The sequence below is a fragment of the Mytilus galloprovincialis genome, chromosome 3 (genome assembly GCF_965363235.1).
Source record: "Mytilus galloprovincialis chromosome 3, xbMytGall1.hap1.1, whole genome shotgun sequence".
Classification (NCBI taxonomy): Eukaryota; Metazoa; Mollusca; class Bivalvia; order Mytilida; family Mytilidae; genus Mytilus; species Mytilus galloprovincialis.
In genome coordinates, this window is record NC_134840.1 from 28477728 (window position 1) to 28502215 (window position 24488).

The 24488-nt window shown below is 33.3% G+C and overlaps 2 protein-coding genes across 7 annotated transcripts in view; one reads left to right on the top strand and one right to left on the bottom strand.

Moving 5' to 3' along the window:
* Positions 1–1776: 1776 nt before the first annotated feature.
* Positions 1777–22686, bottom strand: LOC143067620 (replication factor C subunit 4-like). 4 transcript variants are annotated; one of them, XM_076240998.1, is made up of 11 exons: positions 22545–22686; positions 19906–20024; positions 16690–16768; positions 15739–15818; positions 15187–15303; positions 14604–14673; positions 11112–11306; positions 10040–10165; positions 7982–8062; positions 3956–4072; positions 1777–2162 (listed from the first exon to the last, which is right to left on the bottom strand). In XM_076240998.1, the coding sequence occupies exons 2-11, from the start codon at positions 20013–20015 to the stop codon at positions 2064–2066; spliced, it is 1074 nt and encodes a 357-aa protein (XP_076097113.1). In that variant the 5' UTR covers positions 20016–20024; positions 22545–22686; the 3' UTR covers positions 1777–2063. The 4 variants fall into 4 exon arrangements, with proteins under 4 accessions (XP_076097113.1, XP_076097112.1, XP_076097114.1 ...); XM_076240997.1 differs by having other exon boundaries at positions 22507–22644; XM_076240999.1 differs by having other exon boundaries at positions 22554–22632.
* A 113-nt stretch (positions 22687–22799) lies between these two features.
* The window catches only part of LOC143067621 (general transcription factor IIF subunit 2-like), a 36632-nt gene continuing 34943 nt past the window's right edge, over positions 22800–24488 (top strand). For all 3 annotated transcript variants that reach the window (XM_076241000.1, XM_076241001.1, XM_076241002.1), the window contains exon 1: positions 22800–22957. In XM_076241000.1, coding sequence (XP_076097115.1) covers positions 22871–22957 — 87 coding nt within the window. In that variant the 5' untranslated portion in view covers positions 22800–22870. The remainder of the gene's footprint in view (positions 22958–24488) is intronic.

Genomic DNA, 24488 nt, shown 5'->3' on the forward strand with positions numbered 1-24488 from the left:
CATGTCCCTCATACATGATTAACCTGACCTCAACATCATTTCATGGATTTTTATGGTTTTTACCAGATTATGTCCTTTTTTAGATACTGTAAGCAGTACGTCTACATGGAATGATAGTAAGGTGTACAATGTCAAGGTGCAGGTAATATCTTACCTTGACCTCATTTTCATGGTTCATTTGTCCATATTACGTTTTCATAAATATGTCTGTTTCTCAGATATAAGCAGAACTTTATTTGGTGTGTGTAATGATTGAAAGATGACCTTATATGTCAGAAAGGGTTCATCCAAACCAGACTTCATTTACATGGGTCAACTTATTGATAATACATGTATGTGATAATTATAGTAAAACCTTTATCCTAATGACTTTCATCATAAATTCAATCATGATCATGCGAGACCTTCCAATGTGTGCACATTTGTGATCATTGCTTCTTTTCCAAGACTGCAGGATTGTTTGTCATGTATATGATAAACAGAGATGTTGGATATAACACACTAATTAACCCACTATGTTACAAACAACCAAAATGGATCTTGAAATGTCAACTTACAGTAATCAACGATAGAGAAATCTCTATACAATACATCAAGCTCTAAAATAAATTTTAAAGATATGATCAACACCAAATTTTCAAAAATAACAAAAACCCTGAGGTTGGATATGTCGGTCTGCTAATAATACCTGTTCTCTTTATTAGAAAGAGAGTGACTCACTGGCATAGCTAAAAATATCACAGTAAAACAACATAATAAATTTCCAGACCATATATCATATCATTCCTTGATTAGTCTGTAATTCAAAAGTTTTACTTACAACATAATGATAAATGAAAATGAGATCAATGCCATTATTCATTTCATATATAAACCTAACAATATATAATTGATCTATTGCTTATAGTCAAGAATAAACTGACAAAACCATGAAAACTTAACATCCACCAAATTCCAATCAACCATGAAATTAGGCCTAGGTCATATGAAACCTGTCTGACAGACATGTTCACCTAATGTTCATCCCATAAACACAAAAAGTTGCCTCATTGTTTAGAGTAGCTGAGAAATAGATCAAACTACAAGTACTAAACATTGTCTAATGAATCATGAAAATAAGGTCAATGTCTGTGTTACCTGGTTTTTGAACATATGCACCTTAAACTCATGTTATACACCAAATATCATGAACTATTGCTTGAAGTATCTGAGAAAATGTAACTTTGATGACTGACCCCTTAAATGAGGTCATGGCCAGGTGAACCCAGGGACAGACATGGATCTTGAGAGGAATAAATATACTGAAAAAATTTATCCATATACTGTGGATTCATTCATATTATTGTATATCAATTTTCATAGATTTCTTGGGTATTACAGTGGAACCACAAATTTAATTATAGTCGACATATTGTTTATAGTATCGTATCTAAGAAACAACTTAACCATGAAAACTTAACATTGACTAATAAACCATGAAAATGTATCGAGGTGATGATACCTGTCAAACAGACATTCACCTTACAATCATTCCATACACAAGATATATAACTGACCTGTTGCTTATAGTTTAACAAAAACAGACCAAAAAAAACCCCTCAACACTGAGCAATGAGGTCAAGGACAAACAAAACCTGCCAGACTGACATGTACATCTTTAAATATTTCCATACACCAAATAAAACTAAATGCTCCCTTCGCTACAGAAGGGGCATACAAACATTAATCAAACTGTTGAGTATCTAAGGCCTATTTTACAATATATAAATCTGTATGTACAATTAAATTTATTACTTTATTCATAAAATTATTTTAAATAATAATTTTACATTCTTCCATATTGTTTTGTATACAAGGCATGCTATAATTTCACTTCTTTGTTGCTTTATCTTCTCCATTTATAGCATATGTGGCATATTTTGAGGAAAATCTTAGTCGTATTTTACACAATAGTTCTATTATGTGCTTTGGATTTTGTTTTCACAGCAGTTATCATAAAAGGACAAAATAAGTTACTTTTGTCCTTAAATCAAGAATTTTGCAAAGAAATTTCCATGTTTATTTCACTTTTCTCCATGACATATCTGTGACATCATAGTTGTAAATAGAGACATCAGTTGTAAATATTCATCAGCTCCATCAATTAAACATTTGTCTACAACCTACAAAAAGATCAAATAGGCTCACAATTATAATCAGTATACAAGCTTCACAAAATTATACAGAAAACACATAACAGCAAAATAAGCATGTCACATACATAATGACATAAGTGTAGGATTAACATGGAATTGTGAGACATTTAATAAAGAGTAAATTAAACGAGACCAATTACCATGGGAAATATCAACATCCTACTCAAAGTATGACCTTGCAGCCTTTATTTTTAACTTGCTTTAGTTATAATAAGTTAATATCTCAAATATTAAATGACCATTTACAAATCTTGTTTATTTCCCTTTTCTTAATTTACAATTGGTTCCACAAAATTCATAGCCAGAAAGAAAATGTTTTTCTGAGGCTTTGTAGTGCTTCTGGTATTTGTGTATTCAGTGGTTGTCATTTGTTGATGTGGTTTTAAGTTCTCTTCCTCATTTTTAGACCTTTGAATTTCCTGTTTGAATGGCTTTACACTAGTAATTTATGGGGCCCTTTATAGCTTGCTGATTGGTGTGAGCCAAGGGATCCATGTTGAAGACCGTACTTTGACCTACAATGGTTTATTTTTACAAATTATAACTTTGATGGCGAGTTGTCTCTTTGGCACACAAACAACATCTTCTTATATCTATAGTCTTTCAGAACGTCTAAAATGAACAAGAGTGCACACGCAGAAATGTCTCGCCTTCTATACTAATCATTGATATTATGTTGATAGTCCTAAGTATAAACCTAAGCTTTAATACAACTGTCACATAAACTTAACATTAACCAAGATAACTAAACAAAGACCAATGAACCTTGAAAATGAGGTCAAGGTCAGATGAACCATGCCAGGCAGACATGTACAGCTAACAATGCTTCTATACAACATATATAGTTGACCTATTACTTATAGTTTAAGAAAAATAGACCAAAACACAGAAACTTAACACTGTGCAATGAACCGTGAAAATGAGGTCACGGTCAAATAAAACCTGCGCGACTGACATAAAGATCATGAAATATTTCCATACACCAAATATAGATGACCTACGGCATATAGTATTAGATAAAAAGACCAAAACTCAAAAACTTAACTTTGACCACTGAACCATGAAAATGAGGTCAAGGTCACATGACATCTGCCCGCTAGATAGGTACACCTTACAATCATTCCATACAACAAATATAGTAGACCTATTGCATATAGTATGAGAAAAACAGACCAAAACACAAAAATTTAACTATAACCACTGAACCATGAAAATGAGGTCAAGGTCAGATGACACCTGCCAGTTGGACATGTACACCTTACAGTCCTTCCATACACCGAATATACTAGCCCTATTGCTTGTAGTATCTGAGATATGGACTTGACCACCAAAACTTAACCTTGTTCACTGATCCATGAAATGAGGTCGAGGTCAAGTGAAAACTGTCTGACAGACATGAGGACCTTTCAAGGTACGCACATATCAAATATAGTTATCCTATTACTTATAATAAGAGAGAATTCAACATTACAAAAAATCTTAACTTTTTTTTTCGAGTGGTCACTGAACCATGAAAATGAGGTCAAGGACATTGGACATGTGACTGACGGAAACTTCGTAACATGAGGTATCTATATACAAAGTATGAAGCATCCAGGTCTTCCACCTTCTAAAATATAAAGCTTTTAAGAAGTTAGCTAACACCGCCGCCGCCGCTGCCGGATCACTATCCCTATGTCGAGCTTTCTGCAACAAAAGTTGCAGGCTCGACAAAAATCTGCTAGCAATAGAACTTTTACTATATAAACATAATCACTTACAGCCAGTTTTTCCATGATGACAGATTTCTGTTTGTCTGTTAGTGCCTCCATTTCCACCAGTTTATCATGTAACTGTGATATCACCTGCATACCAGAGTAGCCTTCCATTATTGCTACCTAAAATTACAAAAAAAGTTAGATATAAAAAACAAGAATGTGTCCATAGTACAGATGCCCCACTTGCACTATCATTTTCTATGTTCAGTGGACTATGAAATCGGAGTAAAAGCTAGAATTTGGCATTAAAATTACAAAGATCATAACATAGATAACATGTGTATTAAGTTTCAAGTTGATTGGACTTGGATTTCATCAAAAACTACCTTGACCAAAAACTTTAACCTGAAGCTTGACAGAGGGACGAACAGACACTGACCGAAAAACATAATGCCCCTTAGTGGGGCATAAAAAGTTATTAACCCTTTCCCTTTCATGCATTTTAGACCTTTACTTAACGAAAATACATTATCGAAGTTTAAATGAATACAGCATTCGCATCAATGGTCATACACATGTCATGTTGGGCTCAAATGAAAGATAATTGGTAAAATATTTCAAAAAATTAAGTTTGAAGATAATTCATCATTTTTTGGTCACGTGGTATATTTCTAAAAGTCATGTGACTGTTGGAGAAAAAGTGAAACAAGAATGTGTCCCCAGTACACGAATGCCCCACTCGCACTATCATTTTCTATGTTCAGTGGACCGTGAAATTGGGGTAAACCCTCTAATTTGGCATTAAAATTAAAAAGATCATATCATAGGGAACATGTATACTAAGCTTGAAGTCAATTGGACTTCAACTTCATTAAAAACTACCTTGACCAAAAACTTTAACCTGAAGCGGGACAGACGGACGGACGGACGGACGGACGGACGAACGAACGGACGCACAGACCAGAAAACATAATGCCCCTCTACTATCGTAGGTGGGGCATAAAAATATGAAATCCTTGGGCAAAAAGTCGTGCAGAGACATATTGGTGGGCTAATAGGGTCAGGTTTTGGTGGAAACACAATGCCATATAAGTTATCATAGTGGTATAAATAGACGCATAACGTGCTATAGGCCTTGAAATATCAATGTCTCTTTTTGTCTGATTTCAAACTTGGACCCTAGTTATTTGTCTAATTCGTTTTCAATCAATCAGCAACCTTAACTTTGTTTTTACAAGGGAAAATTCATTGAATTACCAATGCTAGCTTGATCTGGGACACCCTTGATCGAGCCCGATGGAGCAAAGGGGGTAAAAAAAAAGGGGGGGGGGGGCAATTTTGCACATACATTCTTTTAAAAAAAATTTGTAGGTTTCCTTTTTGAAATTGAAAGTAAAGTTAAGTTAAGTTACATTTAATATAGGAAATTAATTTTCCAACTCCGGAAGTGAGATTCGAACTCTCAATCTTAGCGCCTTGGGATAGATCAGCGTACCCCTGCGCCACTGGCATTGTAGTGAATTTATTGAAATTTAAGTACTTAAGTCTACTACTACGGACAAAATTAAAAAAAAAACAGGTGCTCCGCAGGGTGCAGCTTTATACGACCGCAGAGGTCGAACCCTGAACAGTTGGGGCAAGTATGGACAAAACATTCAAGCGTGATACAGCTCTGAATTTGGATTGTGATCAAATTTTTGACATTATATGGGTTTTTTACACAAAACAAATGTCAAGATTTTACAAATCAATTAAAGATTTCTTCTTCAAACTTATTTAAATCTAAAATTAAATAGTTGACACAGCATAGGTTTCTGACACAGAATGAATGTGGTCTAATGAACTTAAAATTTTTTCTTTTGCCTTTGAGCAATTCACTATGCTGTTGAATATTAATCCTCTCAAAAAAATGTTTGAAGAAATTTTCTTTTTATTTATGAAATCTGAAATGAGAAAAATTTACCCCTCCCCCATTTTTTTTTCACATCCCCCTTTCCCTTTTTCCAAAACTGATATCAATTCAAATTTCTAATGGAGTTTGCAACAATAACTACTCTTAAATACATCATAAAATATTAAAATGTAAAATAAAGTGCTTGTTATCACTGAATGGTAAAGATTGGTTGGTAGTAAAAGTGAATATACATTGTATATTGTATAAAACAATGATTTAAGTTGATTCAACTACTATTCTGAACAAAGAAAGATAACTCCAATTGAAAATTTCTTGCTATTGCACAGTATTGTGCAATTAGATATTTCTTGCTATTGCGCAATACTGTGCAATTGAAAATATTTGCTATTGCACAATACTGTGCAATTGAAGATTTCTTGCTATTGCGCAATACTGTGCAATTGAAAATTTCTTGCTATTGCACAATACTGTGCAATTGAAGATTTCTTGCTATTGCTGAATACTGTGCAATTGAAAATTTCTTGCTATTGCACAATACTTAATATAATAATTTTGGATCTTGATTTGAACAAACTTGAAAACTGGGTCCATAATCAAAAATCTAAGTACATGTTTAGATCCAGCATATCAAAAAAGCCTAAGAATTCATTTTTTGTTAAAATCAAACTTAGTTTAATTTTGGACCTTTTGGACTTTAATGTAGACCAATTTGAAAACGGGACCAAAAATTAAGAATCTACATACACAGTTAGATTTGGCATATCAAAGAACCCCAATTATTAAATTTTTGATGAAATCAAACAAAAAGTTCAATTTTGGACCCTTTGGGCCCCTTATTCCTAAACTGTTGGGACAAAAACTTCCAAAATCAAACCCAACCTTCCTTTTATGGTCATAAACCTTGTGTTTAAATTTCATAGATTTCTATTTACTTATACTAAAGTTATGGTGCGAAAACCAAGAATAATGCTTATTTGGGCCCCTTTTTGGCCCCTAATTCCTAAACTGTTGGGACCTCAACTCCCAAAATCAATCCCAACCTTCCTTTTGTGGTCATAAACCTTGTGTTTACATTTCATTGATTTTTATTTACTTTTACTAAAGTTATTGTGTGAAAACCAAGAATAATGCTTATTTGGGCCCTTTTTTGGCCCCTAATTCCCAAACTGTTGGAACCAAACATCCCAAAATCAATCCCAACCTTCCTTTTGCGGTCATAAACCTTGTGTTAAAATTTCATAGATTTCTATTTACTTAAACTAAAGTTATAGTGCGAAAACCAAGAAAATGCTTATTTGGGCCCTTTTTGGCCCCTAATTCCTAAAATATTGGGACCAAAACTCCCAAAATCAATCCCAACCTTCCTTTTGTGGTCATAAACCTTGTGTTAAAATTTCATAGATTTCTATTCACTTTTACTAAAGTTAGAGTGCGAAAACTAAAAGTATTCGGACGACGACGCCAACATCATACCAATATACGATCAAAAATTTTCAATTTTTGCAGTCGTATAAAAATAATATAAAGATTCTCACTGTCATTTTATCATTAAAATATACATGTTCCTTTATTCAAACAAAAGTGTTTTCAACTTTAGTATACCGAAACACTTACAAAACATGGTTTTGTTACATCTATTTCAACTTTGCAAAACAAATTCAGAATATTTTAGCGGTTTTTGTCTCTTTTCTCATAATATCTTTAAGAAATGACTTCAGATTTTTAGCGTATTTCAAGTTTGCGATTGCGCTGCTAAACTAAAAATTACATTTGCAACTAGTGTACAAGTTAGAACTATTAGTTTAATACTATTCTTCAAAAACTCACTGCACAGTTATTGAAAAAAGTCATAAATCCTCTTAAAAGAGCAGTTTTCTTTGCACTTCATTTTGAGAATATTCCTCAAAATTTGAAGAAAAATAAATGGTTTTTACAGAAAAATTACACATCAGTAAGGGGCGACTTGTTTATTAACTAATAATGATAGAGGTTTGATGCACATTAAATCACATTGCTGGTTATCTGAGGATTAATTTGAGCCCTTAACCAGTAAAATGCAGCTAGAGGCAAGTTCATCATAAAGATGTAGCAACTTATATTCAGAAGCTATATCAATTTTGCCAAATCCCCAACCTTCCCATTTAAAACTATCAGACCCAAAAACCAAACCTTACCTTTATCTCTTGTTCCAATTTTTCATAAGAATCTGTACTGCACACTTCTATTAACCTGTCTATAATTTCATCATGAATAACCTGAAACGATACTAAATATCTATAAAACCTGTGCAAAAATCAGTCAGATTACAATTATATTTCTAGATCTGATATCTATAAAACCTGTGCAAAAATCAGTCAGATTACAATTATATTTCTAGATCTGTCTCAAACAAGTGAAACTGCGAGCTACTGCTCACTGATGATACCCCCGCCACAAGTGGATAATTTTAATAGTGTAAAAATATGCAAGTGTTCGGTAAACAGGAAGTTGTTGAGTGATGAATCTGAAAACGCATTACACGGTATAGCTGACTTGTATAAATCCTGAAACCAAATTTCAGAAATCCTTGTATAGTAATTCCTGAGAAAAATGTGACGAAAATTTTCAACTTGGCTATCGTATGTAAAATCATACAAGTGTTCGGTAAACAGGAAGTTGTCGAGTGATGAATCTGAAAACGCATCACACAGTATTGCAGACTTATATAAACCCTGAAACCAAATTTCAGAAATCCTTGTATTGTAGTTCCTGAGAAAAATGCGACAAAAATTTTCAACTTGGTTATCATGTGTAAAATAATACAAGTGTTCGTTAAACAGGAAGTTGTCGAGTGATGAATCTGAAAACGCATCACACGGTATAGCTGACTTATATCAAGTCTGAAATCAAATATCAGAAATCCTGGTAGTGCAGTTCCTGAGAAAAATGTGACGAAAAATTTTCAACTTGGCTATCAGGTGTAAAAATGATACAAGTGTTTTGTAAACGGGAAGTTGTCGAGTGATGAATCTGAAAACGCATCACACAGTATAGCTGACTTATATCAAGCCTGAAACCAAATTTCAGAAATCCTGGTAGTGTAGTTCCTGAGAAAAATGTGACGAAAAATATTCATGGGACGGACGGACTGACTGACAGACTGACAGACTGACGGAAGGACAGACAGAGGTAAAACAGTATACCCCCCTTTTTTTCAAAGCGGGGGTATAATTAGTTTTCAAATGAAGTTTAAACTAATTTCACATTGTTTTCTGTACAATGAAATATGAAAGCCAGTTTTATACATGAAAATTTCTATATACAGATTTTTGTTTAGAGAGATGGGATGGACAGCTTTCCATGTACACAGAATTTGATAAAACTTTCAACTTGCCCTGAACAACTGTGATTCATGTAGGCCAGTATCTCCTTGTTATATTGTGTTTTTTTTTTCTATATTTGAATTTCTGCCAAGGGTTTATCCCAAGTGTATATTAGGGTTTGTGTTGTTTGATATTTATTTTTTAAAAGTGTTGGAATTTTTTTTTGATAAACTTGCCTGGAAGGGTAGTACAACTTAAACTCGGCTAACTGCTCAGGATTTTAACTAGCCCTTAAATAATAATGCATTTTAGTTTAATGTCTGATATGTTCTTTGTTATATCTAACACTGAACAAAGAAAGACTCGCAATGATAAGGAAAGGAAAAGAAAGGTTAAACATAAACATGATATGGTTGAAATTCATTTCATTGGGAGACATAATGTTTTCTCAGATTATTTTCTTCAAATCAGTCCACAAACATTTTCCTGAAAATGCCACTCCAAAATTTGGCAAAGATTTTTTTAACTTGAGGTCTGGTGTTGCTCTAGTGTTTTAGTAACAGTAAGGTTTTATACTTTGTCTGGAAAATAGTAAAGCAGTTTTCTATAGTTTATTATGATTTCTGTCAACAGTTAAACACAGTTTATGTTACAGTTATCTATTTCAGTTTTTTTATGATTTCTGTCAACAGTTAAACACAGTTTATGTTACAGTTATCTATTTCAGTTTTTTATGATTTCTGTCAACAGTTAAACCCAGTTTATGTTAGTCATGTTATTCAATATTGTGATTTCCAGGTTTAATTCTATCCCACTATATCCATGCATATCTAAAGACAAATATATTCTTAGCCAGTAGTCTTGTGTATTTATAGATTTGTGAAACTCTTTTTTATCTTTACATAATTGACATGATTTATATCTACTTACACCAGCAATTTCATAAATATCTTGTTTATTAATTTCATCTTCTCCTTTTAATCTTGCTGCACTCTGTAAATATGTGATGGCTTTTCTCAGATCTCCCTCAGACGTATACATTAAACCATGTATTGCCTAAAAATATTACAAGTTTATAACATTCTGCTTTAATATTTACATTTATTCCAATTTCTTATGGTAGTCCTGAAAAATACAGCAGTGGGATATGTAAGTGCTTCCCATATGTTTCATTCTGGAACAGTCCTGAGAGTTATTTACCCATCTAAAGAACAAAGTTTTGATGTAGAAGTCCTAAATCAAATGAAAAATATGTTTTTGTTCATTATTTATTGGCTGTGAACCAGATTTCAGTAACTGCTTATACTCTCAGATTGGCACTTTGTGTTTTTAGTGTTTGGTATCAATTTGACGAGTCAAGCTCTTTTCAACGTTTTTTTTTATATTTGTTCTTGTTGTGCTGTTACACCACTGTCCAGGCATGGGGAATGTTACACCACTGTCCAGGCATGGGGACTGTAACACCAATGTCCAGGCATGGGGACTGTAACACCACTGTCCAGGCATGGGGACTGTTACACCACTGTCCAGGCATGGGGAATGGTTGAACACACGCAAAAATGTTGAACTCTGCCACACTCTGTATAATTATACCTGTCCCATGTCTGGAGACTGTTGTGGTTTGTTGTATATCATATTGGTTTAGATAGAATCTGAATAAATAAGCCAGTTTGTTTTTTTTATTTGAATTGTTTTACATTTTATTGCTTGCTATATGCTGTATGTGCTTTGATCACTGTTGAAGACCATATGGTGACCTGCAACTGAAAACATCTATGCCATGTGGTCTCTGGTGGATATTTGCTTCACTGGCAATCATACTATATCTCCTTCTTTTTCAAGAAGCTACATAAAGACAGACAAGTCACTTTAATTTTGCCACAAGTTTAGTATTATTTCAATTTTGATCTGATTTTTGTTTAAAAAGATTTTTATTCTGACAACATTTATTAACAAGTTAATTTCAACCTGATCATTTTAAAAGTATTCTTTTTTTGCATACCTCATCATCACATTTAATATTTTCTTTCACACAGATTTCCCGTAATCTTTTGGATAAGATGTCTTCTGCTAATGGTTTAAACCTGAACTTTGCACACCTAGATGTAATAGGTTCTATAATTCTACTGACATAGTTACATATCAAACAGAATCGCGTCGTTCTCGACTGCTTCTCCATTGTTCTTCTCAATGCTGCCTGAAATACATTTACATATTAAACATTAGTGAAGAATAATTCTATAGCACTTTACTAAATGACAGCACTGTTTTACTGTCAGCCATATTCTTTAAATCAAAGCGCTTACAGCGCTGAAGGCAGTTAACCAAAAACCAAGGCAATCGTAATTATGAAAACTGTGGCAAAGTTGCCTCAACATTAAACATTCATATATAGTACATTTATGTTTATCTAATGATTTATTTATTAAGGCAAATATTTAATATGTTATCAAGGTTTCAAAAGCAATGCATATAGCAATGTATGTTTTTATGGTGAGTCTGCAGTGGTACAAGTTCCCAATGATTGCAGTTGTTCTACTTGGTAGTTAACCTTGGTTTTATTTGACTGCTAGAAGTTCAAGTTGACTTAGTATGAACATGTAATAGTATGAATGGACTGGTTTCCCTGGAAAGAAAATTGAATTTGTGTTCTGTAGTACAAAAGTTGAGACACGAATCAGACAAATGTTCACTACAACAGGGATCAAAGGTGAGGTCTGACTGACTTGCCCATAGTAAATGTAAATGATTTGTTATTTTGTCCCATACATATGAATATATATAATTTAGGGGTGGAGATCTCAATGGTTTTCAAGTTCTCAAACAGGTAGGGGTAGGCAGATGATTTAGGGGGGTGGGGCCACCCCCCCTTTTTGGGAAAAAAATTGGTTGCTTATATAGGGAATCACTGAAGCGTGACTGGAGCGGGCAACCTCTTAGGTCAGTCAGTGGGCCCCCACTTACACAAATTTCTGGAACCGCCTCTGGGGGTAGGGTGACCCTAGAGACTTCCCCTACATTTTATTTTATTTGTTATATTGTCCCATACATGAATATATATGGTTTAGGGGTGGGGATCTCGACCATTTTTAAATTCTAAAACAGGAAGGTTGGGGTGAACCCCAACGACTCTTCCTATATTTCATTTGATTTTTCATATTGTCACAAACATGAAAAGGGGTGTGGATCTCGACCGTTTCCAAGTTCTCAAACAGGAGAGGGTGGGGAAACTCCAGGGACTCCCCCTATATTTCATTTTATTTATTATATTGTCCTATACTTGAATATATGCAGGGGCGAATTCAGTCGGGGGATTGTTCTCAGCTTAATAATGAATATTCCGATAATTTTACCTCAAATTTTTTTTAGCCTCGCTCTGCTCGGAGAAAATTGAAGTTTGCGCCCCTCCTAACCTAAAATCCTGGATCTGCCCCTCATATGGTTTAGGGGTGGGGAGCTCGACTGTTTCCAAGTTATTACACAGGATGCCACCTATATATCATATGATTTACTTACATTCAGGTATATATAATAAAGTTGCATTATTTATGAAAATAAAGAAAGAAACTTTCAGCTACTTTAATTGACCCTTCAAAAATGAGATAAAAAATAACCCTTCGAAATTGCAGTAATATGTTTACACCTTAAAAGCATCTCACATGCATTATTATCATTTATCACTGATAAAGAAAATTTAGACTGTGACCATGAACATGCATATTGTTAGATATACTGTTCCCAGTTGTCACGTTGTATTGGATTTTTAAATTAAAACTTGTCAAAAAGAATTTTGAGTTTCTGTATAAAATATTTTTCTGCTTCTTCTTTCTTTTGCATCTTTTGGTTTACAATTCTAGTGTTTATATTCATTTACCATGCATAGATGTATGTTTTCACCTGCTTGGATCGCCAAACCCGGAATAACCCTTATCCGCTTCCGGAATCGGATCCGATATTGTAAAATTTTGTCTTCACGGCCGCCATTGTTATGTGTTTACAATGTTGTTTTTGTCAATCAGATACGATTTTACTCGAATTTATACAATATTTGTCGGTGATTTTCTGTATAAAGCTAGCGGTTGAACAAAATGAACATCGCTGTCATGAATAATAATGATAAAAATAAATTTTGAGCTCGTTTAATTGAAGACTTTGGTTTGGTGAACATAGTGAAAAGGTTTGCAAATTTAATTCTTATTTTCTTTAAAGTGGAAGGTGACTACGTCGGGCGTAGCTAGAAACCAACTATCCTAGTCGAAATTCTGATTGCAAAAGTGGAAGGTCGCGGACCTCGGACCACCGCTAATTTGCACACCTGCCTCCAAATTGAAAAGATACGAAAATTTCTTTTTTCTAATTTGAAATTGCCGCCAACAGCATGAACAGTTGAACTTATTATAATGTTATATAATAGACTACCTACGTATTGATGACAAACAATATTCCTACGACTTTTGCCATTTGGGAAATCTAAACTACTTGTCTTAAGAGATTTTCGGCGATTAAATATTTCATACAATTGTTCTTTGACATCTTGGCCAAAAGCACAAGTCATAATGAACTACACAAGGATTCTTAATAGGCACTACTTCCTATGTGTAACTTCAAAACTTATTTTGGATAAATCGACGATCATTTAACGTTTTTCTGGTCATATTTTTTGTAATCCAGAATAAAAAGTATTAAAAAAGTGTTCAATTAGTTATATATAACATAGTAGCGAGCTAGATAATAACAATGGCAAGTATTTCCAGAGGCGGATTTAGAGGGAAAAATTTGGTTGCTTATATAGGGAATCACTGAAGCGTGACTGAAGCGGCCCCCTCTTAGGTCAGTCAGTGGGCCCCCACTTATGAAAATTTCTGGATCCGCCACTGATTTCAGCATTTATTGGGTAGAACACAAATCTAGGGTGCTCGCATAATGCAGCTTAACTGCATAAAAACTATTAAGTATGGTATTTCTTCACACTCATTCAATTTGTTAATATGTATTTCTATTTCAATTTTGTTTTGTTGGACTATGGATTAATTCAACACATGTAAAGCTTCAACTCACTTTACTTCTTTCTGAGTGAAGTGATGATTGAAAGCAGGGCAATCCATGAGAATACTAAAAAAGACCACACAGTTCTTGAACTTAACGAAGTTTCCCCATCATGATTTTAACAAGAAAATGAGTGCAGATTATGTTTGAATGCAGGTTACACACAAAATTTTACAGTATTTTGTTTTCAAATCAATGAATAAACCAATAATTCTTAGATCAAAAGAGATGTAACTTGTGCATTCACAAACTATTAAACCTTTTTATTATGCATCTCTCCCTCTCTCTGGAATTGAAGAAAATTAGCTTGCACCTCTTTGGCTGCAAAGCCCTCACATTTTTGGCCAAGGTTGTTGGTTGTTTTTTGTTTTTTTCATCAGAAGAGACTTCTGTATAAATAAATCTATGAAGAAGTCTATAGTGGAATATTTTCTTCTTTGTTAATTACCTGAGCTGGCTTAGTCATGGAATCTGCTTCATCAAGAATTACTATCTTAAAAGGTGGACATGGCTTGCCACTGAAAATTTAATAGATTATTATAATATAATGAATAAAAACAACTCATATTTAAAAAAAACGCATTGATAATCTTTTAATCGTTTTTTCTTTCTTTTGAAAACTTTTAGTGAGGAAAAAAAGATTTTTGTAAGCTGATATTCTAATAAATCGATCTCAGGTCACCCATAATAAGTTTAGTTCTATGGATTCACTCCTATCTATTATTTGGCAATAACATTTCTAACAAGCATAACCTCATTGAAATCAGTAAACAACTCACTTACAAAATTTTAAGTACAAATGCAACCGGATTTAAAATTTAATGTTAACTTTAAAATGATAGATCAATCAGGCAATGAATATCAAATACCTGACCCAGTAAAGGAAGGGAAAGAATAAAATCAGTATTCATGATGATAAATATCTGTCAAAGTGCCTCTGGCATAGTTCTTTTAATTTTTAATTCATACTGTATTTAAAAAAATAATAATTTTGTTTGGCCTTTGTTTACTATATTGTGAATGATATTTACTCGGGTCTTGTTCCACTAGCTGTAAGCTGTGCAAATTTCTTCACTTTTTCCCTAACAACATCGATTCCTCTTTCATCAGATGCATTTAGTTCTAGAACTCTGTCTTTGTACATGTCCCTAAAATAGAAAGACAGTTATAAATTTACATGTCCCTAGAATAGAAAGACAGTTATAAATTTAAGATAAGAGGTGGAAGATTATAAAAGATAGATGAAATGAAATAACTAATCTCAAGACTGAAACAGACCAGATGCAATCAATGGCTTATTTATTTCAATTTCAAATTTACTTCATTAAAGCATCTCTTGAAAGTCCCTAACATAGAATAAATCACTAAACTAATTTCAATTACTGTGCAGGTAATTGTATGGTTTTAAAAATATTTTCATAATTTATTTGCATTTTTTCTAATATTAAAGTAAACATTGATTTTCATATACTGGTATATACATGTTATACTTATTTTTGTAGTAGGTCATTTCAAAAAACATAAATTAAAATCAAAACAGTATAAATGAAGAAAACTTAAGTCTTGAAGAGTTTCATCCTTACCCAAACAGCTCTCTAGAAGCTGCTAAAATTGTTGATGTTTTTCCTGTTCCTGGTGGACCATAAAACAACAGATTTGGTAACTGCAAATTTAAAACAAACAAAAGAGGATTTAATATTTTTAGAAACTTTAACTTTGTATGATATAATGGCAATATATTTTGGCTTTGATTTTTTTACTTTCAATGACTCAAAGTGAATACCTGAATACCTTTTATATATTCATATTTATATTCACATTTCATTTTTTTCAAAGATCTTGTTAATCCATTAATCATTTATCTTTCAGATATAATTTACAGAATCACTTTATGTAATGTAGATCAAAAGTTATTGGCAATAAATAAATCTATCATCCTTATATATGTCAAACATCTAATATATACATTTGTGTATTCAATTATGAGGTCAATAATTTGTATATTCAGATGTATATTGGGTCTGTATAATTATGTAAGACTGAGGTTGAAAAGTAATGTGGTAAATTTGATTGACAGTTAAGGAGGTGGGGCATTGCAGGTCTACATTGTCTGATTGTATAATGATAATGACAGTTGTCAATCATACTAGTATTGTATCAATACCCAATTACCTCATCAAAATGTTTTTAAAAAAAGCCTGCACATCAAAACACCTTAATGACATACATTCTTGAATGAACTGCTCCAATATTATATTATACCCATTTTTTTCACTTTATATGTGTAATATGTGCACATACATGAGAACCATAGGGAACTATATTTCAGTGTGAATACATTTAGTAACAGTAGCTAACCTGTTGTGTTGTTAGGGAGGCCGGTGCCATAGTAAAGATTTAGAACAAGTTCTAATCTTTCCAAAAACAGGTAAAGCAGAATTTGATACCAACTGAGTTTAAACCTGTTTTTTGGTGAGATTTTATTTGATTACCCACTTAGTATTGTCTCCATCCTTTTTAATCAACATACTTACATCTGCATTCTGTAAAGATTTCTTTAATACAGCTACTACTTCATCTTGATAAGCAACATCATCAACACATTTTGGTCTGCTGAAATGGTATCAAAACAAGAAATTATATAAAGGAAATGTACAACAGTGAATCAGTCATTCTTAAGGATAGCCAATCCTTAATAAAAAAAAAAAGAACTGTTGGACAAATTTCCAGGCCCGAAATATATGTGAGAACAACAAAATTACAATAAAAGAAGTTTTGCATGTATATTAATTACTATCATTTAAAAAATTATGGTGATCTGAGTGCAGACAGATTTGTTATGGATATTTTCAATTTTCTCTCAAGTTTTATAAACCTAAAACAAAATTTGATACAGCCAAAAAATATCTATTTTTTATCCAATATTTTATGTCATTATTAAGGATGGTCTGGCGATGAAAGTGATATTTTTAGAAACTTAAACATTGTAGGATATAATTTTAATATATTTTATGTATCTAAAATTTAGAATTCCCACATCATGAAATTTCCTTTCCAAAGAGTTGAACTAGTCTTTGTAACTTTATAGAGGACTTCTTCAACATCTTCAATCGAAGTACTGAAGTACTGAACATCAGATGAACTCAAGTTATTGTGGATGGACACATGCACTTGTCTCAAAACAAAATTCACATCTATATACCGAAAGTGAGGTTTATGTATAGATATATTTTTTTTCTGAGACAAGTTTGTACGTGAATGATAAATAAATGACAGGGAATTCAACCTCATCGTAATTGAGACATTTAAAGTATAAATATCTCTGAATGAAAGTGTTCGGCATCATTAAAGGAAGGATAGAATTCATCCTAAGATTTGTTTGAAATTGTGGAGGTTAAAAGTAGGATATTTTCGCTAATATAAACAAATACGTCTGTTCAGCCATAACTTTTAATAACAACTCCAAGAGCCCACGGCGACGTCACTGAAGTCGCCAACGGTAATGTACAAACTTAGGAACGTCGTAATCCCGCGGTAATCTCGACATACTGGGGGCCGCAAAAAGTGCAAATTATCTTAAATTTCACATTAACCGTCCATATTTGTAAATAAATCAAATTAAAAAAGTCTCTATCTCCATGAATGAACTAAATTGAATTAACTAAGTTCTTGTTCACATAAATGAAAAATTGAATTAACTTCGAAAGTCCTTTTTAAAATTGTTAAAGTTCTAGTCTTCTTCATCATTTTCGTCTACATTGGTTATCCACTTTCGTATTTTCTCCCGGGCCTTGATGCTCGCATTTCGTTTTGGTCTAGTACTTCTTTGCGTTGTGTCTTCATGTTGCTCGTCAGTGTGATCGCTTGAAGCAGTCGAACGTGTCCCCGATACTTCCAACGGAAATAGTTTAACGATCGGTCGGGATGTCTCACCATTGCTTGTCTGTATCCGTGCTGCTCGTACATGTCCATCATTGCCTCTAATAAGTTCATTTACTATACCTAGTTTCCAATTAACTCTAGGCGATTCATTGTGTATTTGAACTATGTCCCCAATTTGAATAGATTGTTCGTTTTTTCCTAAAGTTTTGTGAAATTTGCGCAATGAAGTTAAGTATTTGGACTTCCATCTGGTCCAGAAGTGTTGTATTAATAAAGTTTGTCTGTGTGCACATTTGTTGAGTTCTTTATGATTCATATAGGTTGGATCGTTGAATTCCTCTATGTCTATTTGCGGATATGGCAGCGCTGATATTCTTCTACCATACAAAAGATGAGCGGGGGTTAACGTCTTGCAATCTCTGATATCTGATGAAAAATATGTAAGTGGCCTGTCATTTAAAATTCTTTCTATTTCTGTCACGACAGTCTGTAGAGTTTCCATACTAACTTGAGTTCGTCCAAGTGTCTTTTTTAAGCTTGTTTTGGTTAGCGCAATAAGTCTCTCCCAGAATCCACCATACCAAGGTGCGCGTTTTGGTATGAACTTCCATTCTATTCCTCGTATAGACAACGTTTCTTTTAGTGTTGCCGATTCAAATAATGGTTTTAGTTCCTCTGCTCCTGCAATGAAAGTAGTTGCATTATCTGATATAAGTGTCTTAGGTATTGATTTGCGGCTTACGAAACGCCTAAAAGCTTGAACAAACGAATGTTCGGTTAGGTTCGGTACCACCTCTAGATGAACGGCTCTGGTAGAAGCGCAGGTAAACAGGCATATATATGCTTTTGTTAAAATCTAACAAGTAATGCTCCTGTAAAGTCCACTCCAGTGACTGTAAAGGGGGTGCTTCCTGTTATCTGATTTTTGGTAAAGGTGGTGGGTCTGGTGCAACGTACGATTTTCCATTCACTTTGCGGCAAATAACGCATTTGCGGAGTAATTTCTTTGCATACTGTCGAATAGTTGGTATCCAAAACGTTTGTCTAATATAGGTGACTGTAGCATTCATTCCACTATGAAATAATTTTTCGTGTGCGTCCAATACAATTAGTCTAGTTAACGGATGATTTGCCGGTATAAGGTACGGAAATTTCGCTGATTCTGGTATTGGTGCGTTGTGTATTCTCCCGTTACATCTGATAAGACCGGATTCGTCTAAGAAAAGTCCCAATTGTCGGACTCTGGGTACTTTTGTGTGTCTGTGTTATAAATGTGGAGGTTAAAAGTAGGATATTTTCGCTAATATAAACAAATACGTCTGTTCAACCATAACTTTTAATAACAACTCCAAGAGCCCACGGCGACGTCACTGAAGTCGCAAACGTCGCCAATGGTAATGTACAAACTTAGGAACGTCGTAATCCCGCGGTAATCTCGACAGAAATGTATAAATTTCTCATGAAAAATGTATTCATTAACATAGCTTTATAATGGAGAATCAATCATGTTGTCAAAGAATACCACTTCAATTAATGTTGGGGGTCTTCTTGTTCTTGCAAATTGTTGGCCCTTTCGTTCATTGATGAAAACCTTCCAGTAATTGACAAGATAACTAACAGAAATAAAATGGCTGGTCCTATAATTGGTGGACTTCAATTATAATACATAATTATTTGAATGCATATCTTCCCAATATCAATATTTTTTAATATCTGTGTATTTCTAATTTTTGTGCGTTTCAACACCAGTGGGTTGAAATTTAAGTAAGATTATGAACATGTTTACTTATAAGTAAGATTATGAACATGTTTACTTATTAGTAAGATTATGAATGAGTTGAGAAACTAATACAACAGTCAATACTTACTACTTCTCCACCCATGGAACATGTTTACTTTTTTCTCTTGTTGGTTCTTTTGCAGTTGGTTTGTCTTTTGTCTTGGTTAAACCAGATTTTCCAGTCAAGAATGCTTGCATTGTAGAAATCTAAAATGACATACATATTGCATATATACATTAGTGTTATGATTATTACAAGTTTAGATATGTATTTTAGTAGTGCCTTGCATGTATTTCCATATGTCTGTGCTGTTATACATGTATATCTTGTCTGTATGTTGAATGTTTTAATGTTATTTTATCTTGGTGAAAAGCTCTTAACCCTTTCACCGATAGCTGCCCAGACAGAAGCTACTCTGAGACGATGGCTTCCTTGGCTACTATTACTCAAGAGATCTTCATAATAAATGTCAATAAAAACTTGTCTGTAGCTATTTGTGTCTTTATTTTATTCACCAACACCATGTTCACAGTTTTGTTCATGTTTTGATAATTTTTTTCGTCATAAAATATTCAAATTTTTGGCAATATCTAGGTCATGTAGGTGAAATTCTCAAAATTCTGCTCTTTGACCCCAAATCGTATTTTTTTTATACCCAAAACGGCAAAATGTTGAAAAATTTAATGAGGCTGTACAAATTCCTTACAATGAACGATGTCCATTCCAAGTGTTTTGTACATGAAACAACATTTTATGTTCATACCTCCAACTTTCACGATTTAGGCGTGTATTTCACGATTTTGACCCTTAGTCATGATTGCACGATCGTGATCGTGAAAAACCCTCTAAAACACGATTTTGTGAAAATCTACACGAAAAATATGATGGTTCCCGATTTTGAACTGTGTCCAAGGAAGACATTCGTGTTCAGCCAATCAAATTCTATGTTTCTTATGATCAAAATTAATCAGCCAATCAAAAACGTTTTCTCTCAAGATAATTCTAACATCCTAGATTTTGAACTTGTGTTGAATTCGTTTTTTAAAATCGTGAACATGGCAAATGGTTTTTCACCTGCAAGGAGGTTCTTACACAGAATAAGAATAAAAGCATGGCTGATTGACAAACTTCAATGATGCAGTACTACCATAAAGATAATAAATAGTAGTTTATTCACTAATTTATTGATATTACACTTGCTGTAACAAATGTTATTTATGTATTTAATTAAAATAACCAAATCATTTAATGTACTATTCTTTATTTTTCAAATGGACAAAACAAAAAACCCCACATGAGGAATCCCTTAAATGAGGGACTTGCCTTAGTCAAGGGGTCATTGTACTTCTGTGAAAAATAAAAATGAAAAAGGTAGATTTTTATTTAACTTGCATGTAAAAATGGGAAATTCTGACATTATATTTAGAACTACTTTTCTAAATGTAGGGTCCAATTATTTTGAAAAATAAAGAAGATATACATGATATATTAGGCCAAGAACATACCAAAATTCTTGGACATGTGTTGACCATATTATACCAGATAGATGCAACTTGCAGCTACATGTTCATCTTTTCTACTGATATATAATAACTAGAATCATGCAAATAAACTTCAGAAAAAGGCATGTAAGCTCATCTTACAAATATGACACTTTTTCTGGACCACAAACCAGCACACGCAAAATAGTCGTCGCAAAGAATTGTAACCTTTGAAATTGTTGTCGCGCACTAAAACCCCCATGGGCACTTTCCAAACTTGGCAGGTATGTATGTCAATAAAGTATACACATTTGGCTTCAATTCTTCCATATTCTTTCAAATAAAATGTTCCCTCATTTCAAATTCTCGTTAATTTCGTAAATTTCCTTTGATTTTGACACGGTTTTCAACAAACAGAAGCGCCATGTTTACACTTTCATCTGGGTATTCAACAAAGAAAGATAACTCATGTTTGCACTGTTTTTAGCAGAAAATATAAGAGGTATTGCGATCCCGTTAAAACGGGACTCATCGTCAGCTGTATGAAGCGTGAATCCCTGAAGATTTATATTTTTAGTAGTATTATATATTATTCTATATAATACTACTAAAAATTTTTTATTTCAACTATTTTTTGCTTAAATTATGAAATCTTCAGGCGACTGTGGATGTGCTAATTATCAAGTCTTGGACACAAGGCTATAATAGAGGGTCCTGATGGTCTCATCACGATTCACAGGTTGATTTTTTTCTGTCAATCACGATTCACCACAGTCGCCTGAAGATTTCATAATAAGCGAAAAAATGGGTGAAATAAAATATTTATAGTAATATTATGTAGTATTAATATTTTTAAAGATTTTATTTCGTGTGCTTCGTTTTTCCCAGATTTTTTTCTGTGCAACGTTTTTGCGATTTGAAAAGAACAAACATCAATAATTATTTTGTGCTTTGTAGACATAAAGGTGGGTCTCATTGGGATCTAAGCGTGATGTGGGATTGCCGATTTTTTTCAGCATGATACGTAAAAGTCAAATTATTGTGCCACGAAAACGGGAGAATTGCTTACGTTCATAGTCATGACATAGTGTAAGCGGGATACGGGAATCTGACAAAACAGTAAACAGGATCAGAACTCCCCCCTCACTGAGACCCCACAAATTTGACAGAACTTAACACAGAGGTGTATCATAGATGTATGTAATACTTCTTGGTTATTGTATTAGGTTGAGCAGCTTTGTTTACTTTAAAATATTATTATGTTGATGTGAACAGGTGCATGAGCAATCGATTCTCAGCTGTTCTGAAAGTTTATTTCCCGCTAAAAAAAAATGTGGAGTGAGTAAAAGGAAGATTTAATAAGACAAATTGTGATCACGATAATTTTAGTTAAATCTTATTTTTCAAAACACTGATATATTTTTCATCGTATCAGATATCTATAATTCCCCACTAGAAAACTGTAATGAAAGACAGATTTGATGTCGAAATTTCCGTACAATTTAGCTTTTATTCACAACATGTAATTTTTGTACCTTCACGTTAAAGAACTAAAATTTCAGCTGTAAATTATGTCTATGCCCCTAGAGTTTGAGAAGGCTCATACTCCAAGAGATGTAGATCTTAATGCTGCAGGAAGGGGTGTATGGTTGGTTAAGGTAAACTCACTTGTTACATCACTTATTTGTGACACACAGCAGTGAAAGCATAGTCATGATACATGTAGTCCCTTCTGTCAGAGAAAATATTTTTATTGTTTGCCTGTTTACTTTGTTGCACCACCTGCCACTGTTGTAAAATTTCCTGTAGACTACAGTACAAATCAAATGATCATACAACAAGACATATTTCCCGCGAACAATTATTCAATGGAATTGGATCTCCTGTAGTTGGTTATCGCAATACTGCCATTACTAGTCTAAATCAGTCATCTTGTTAGTTCGTTTGGTATTTGTGTTTGAACTTAACACACAGGGAAACTACGCATTGACGCCACTACGCTACTTTCAGCATAGAAAATAAGCACAGAATACGTTTTTTCTACTCTTTTGAATAAAAAAACATGTCTAAAGGTAAGTTTTAATTTTTTTTCTCAAGTATTGCTCAAAAATGCCAATTTTCTAATGACCGTTTCAATCCCCACTTCTGAATGTCTAAAAACATTCTAGAACTTCACAAAATCCCATTTCCGGCCTCCATTGCTTTGTGTACATTCCATTCAGCGTCATCAATCTTGTGGCCGGCAATACAGGTCAAGCAAATCGTATTTTTATGTATTTCAAAATGACAAGCTCCTTACGTCTTTCGCGACTTTCCAGTGAAAAAAGCCCAACCAAAATGAAAAGAAAACTATATGAAAAAACGATGTCCCTGCCATAATTTTGTGCAGGAATATAGAGTAGGTTAATAAAAATCAATTTACATTTATTTTTATAGAAAAAAAAAAAGATACATTATAAAAAGATCGATATTCTGACCATCATCACTGTAGGTAAATATCCATACAAAATTCCATTGATGTCGAAAAGGATGGCATAAAATGAGGTTTCCTGTTGAATAAAACCCAAAATCATTGTAAACTATTTTAAAGCAATATCCCACAAACAAATAATGTAATTGCCGTAGACTGAAAAATCACATAATTGACAATAAAGCAATTTGATTGGGTAGAACAATTTTACATCACATGATTTTGACGCCATTGGAATTTGAATGTAAACAAACAAGGTCAGTAGGTTCAGTATGGGACAGCATACTGGTTCATTACTGATATACCAGTATTGTAGTTGTATTGTTGACTTTACTTTAAGATGTATAATGAAAAATTCATTTAAAGCAAAATTAGATTTTGAATTAAGTTCAAAGGGAGATTAAGGTAGCACTACAGTCTAACAATGATTTTTTGAAGATATTTTTTTTATCACATAATTTTGAAGTAAGTATTATTCTGCACAGTTTGTAAAAATCCCAAAGTCATTATCATATCACAACAGGGAGTAAATTGGTAATGAAATTATGTAAATAAAAGCACATGGTAATTAATCTAAATATATAGGCATTAGGGAGGGGCTAATATGTCAATCATCTGTTGATACCAGTGTCCAGCTGTTACTCCTTGACCACCAGATAAATATCCTAGTCTTATCTCATTGTTTTGCAACAAAAAATATTTATATAACATGGAAGTGA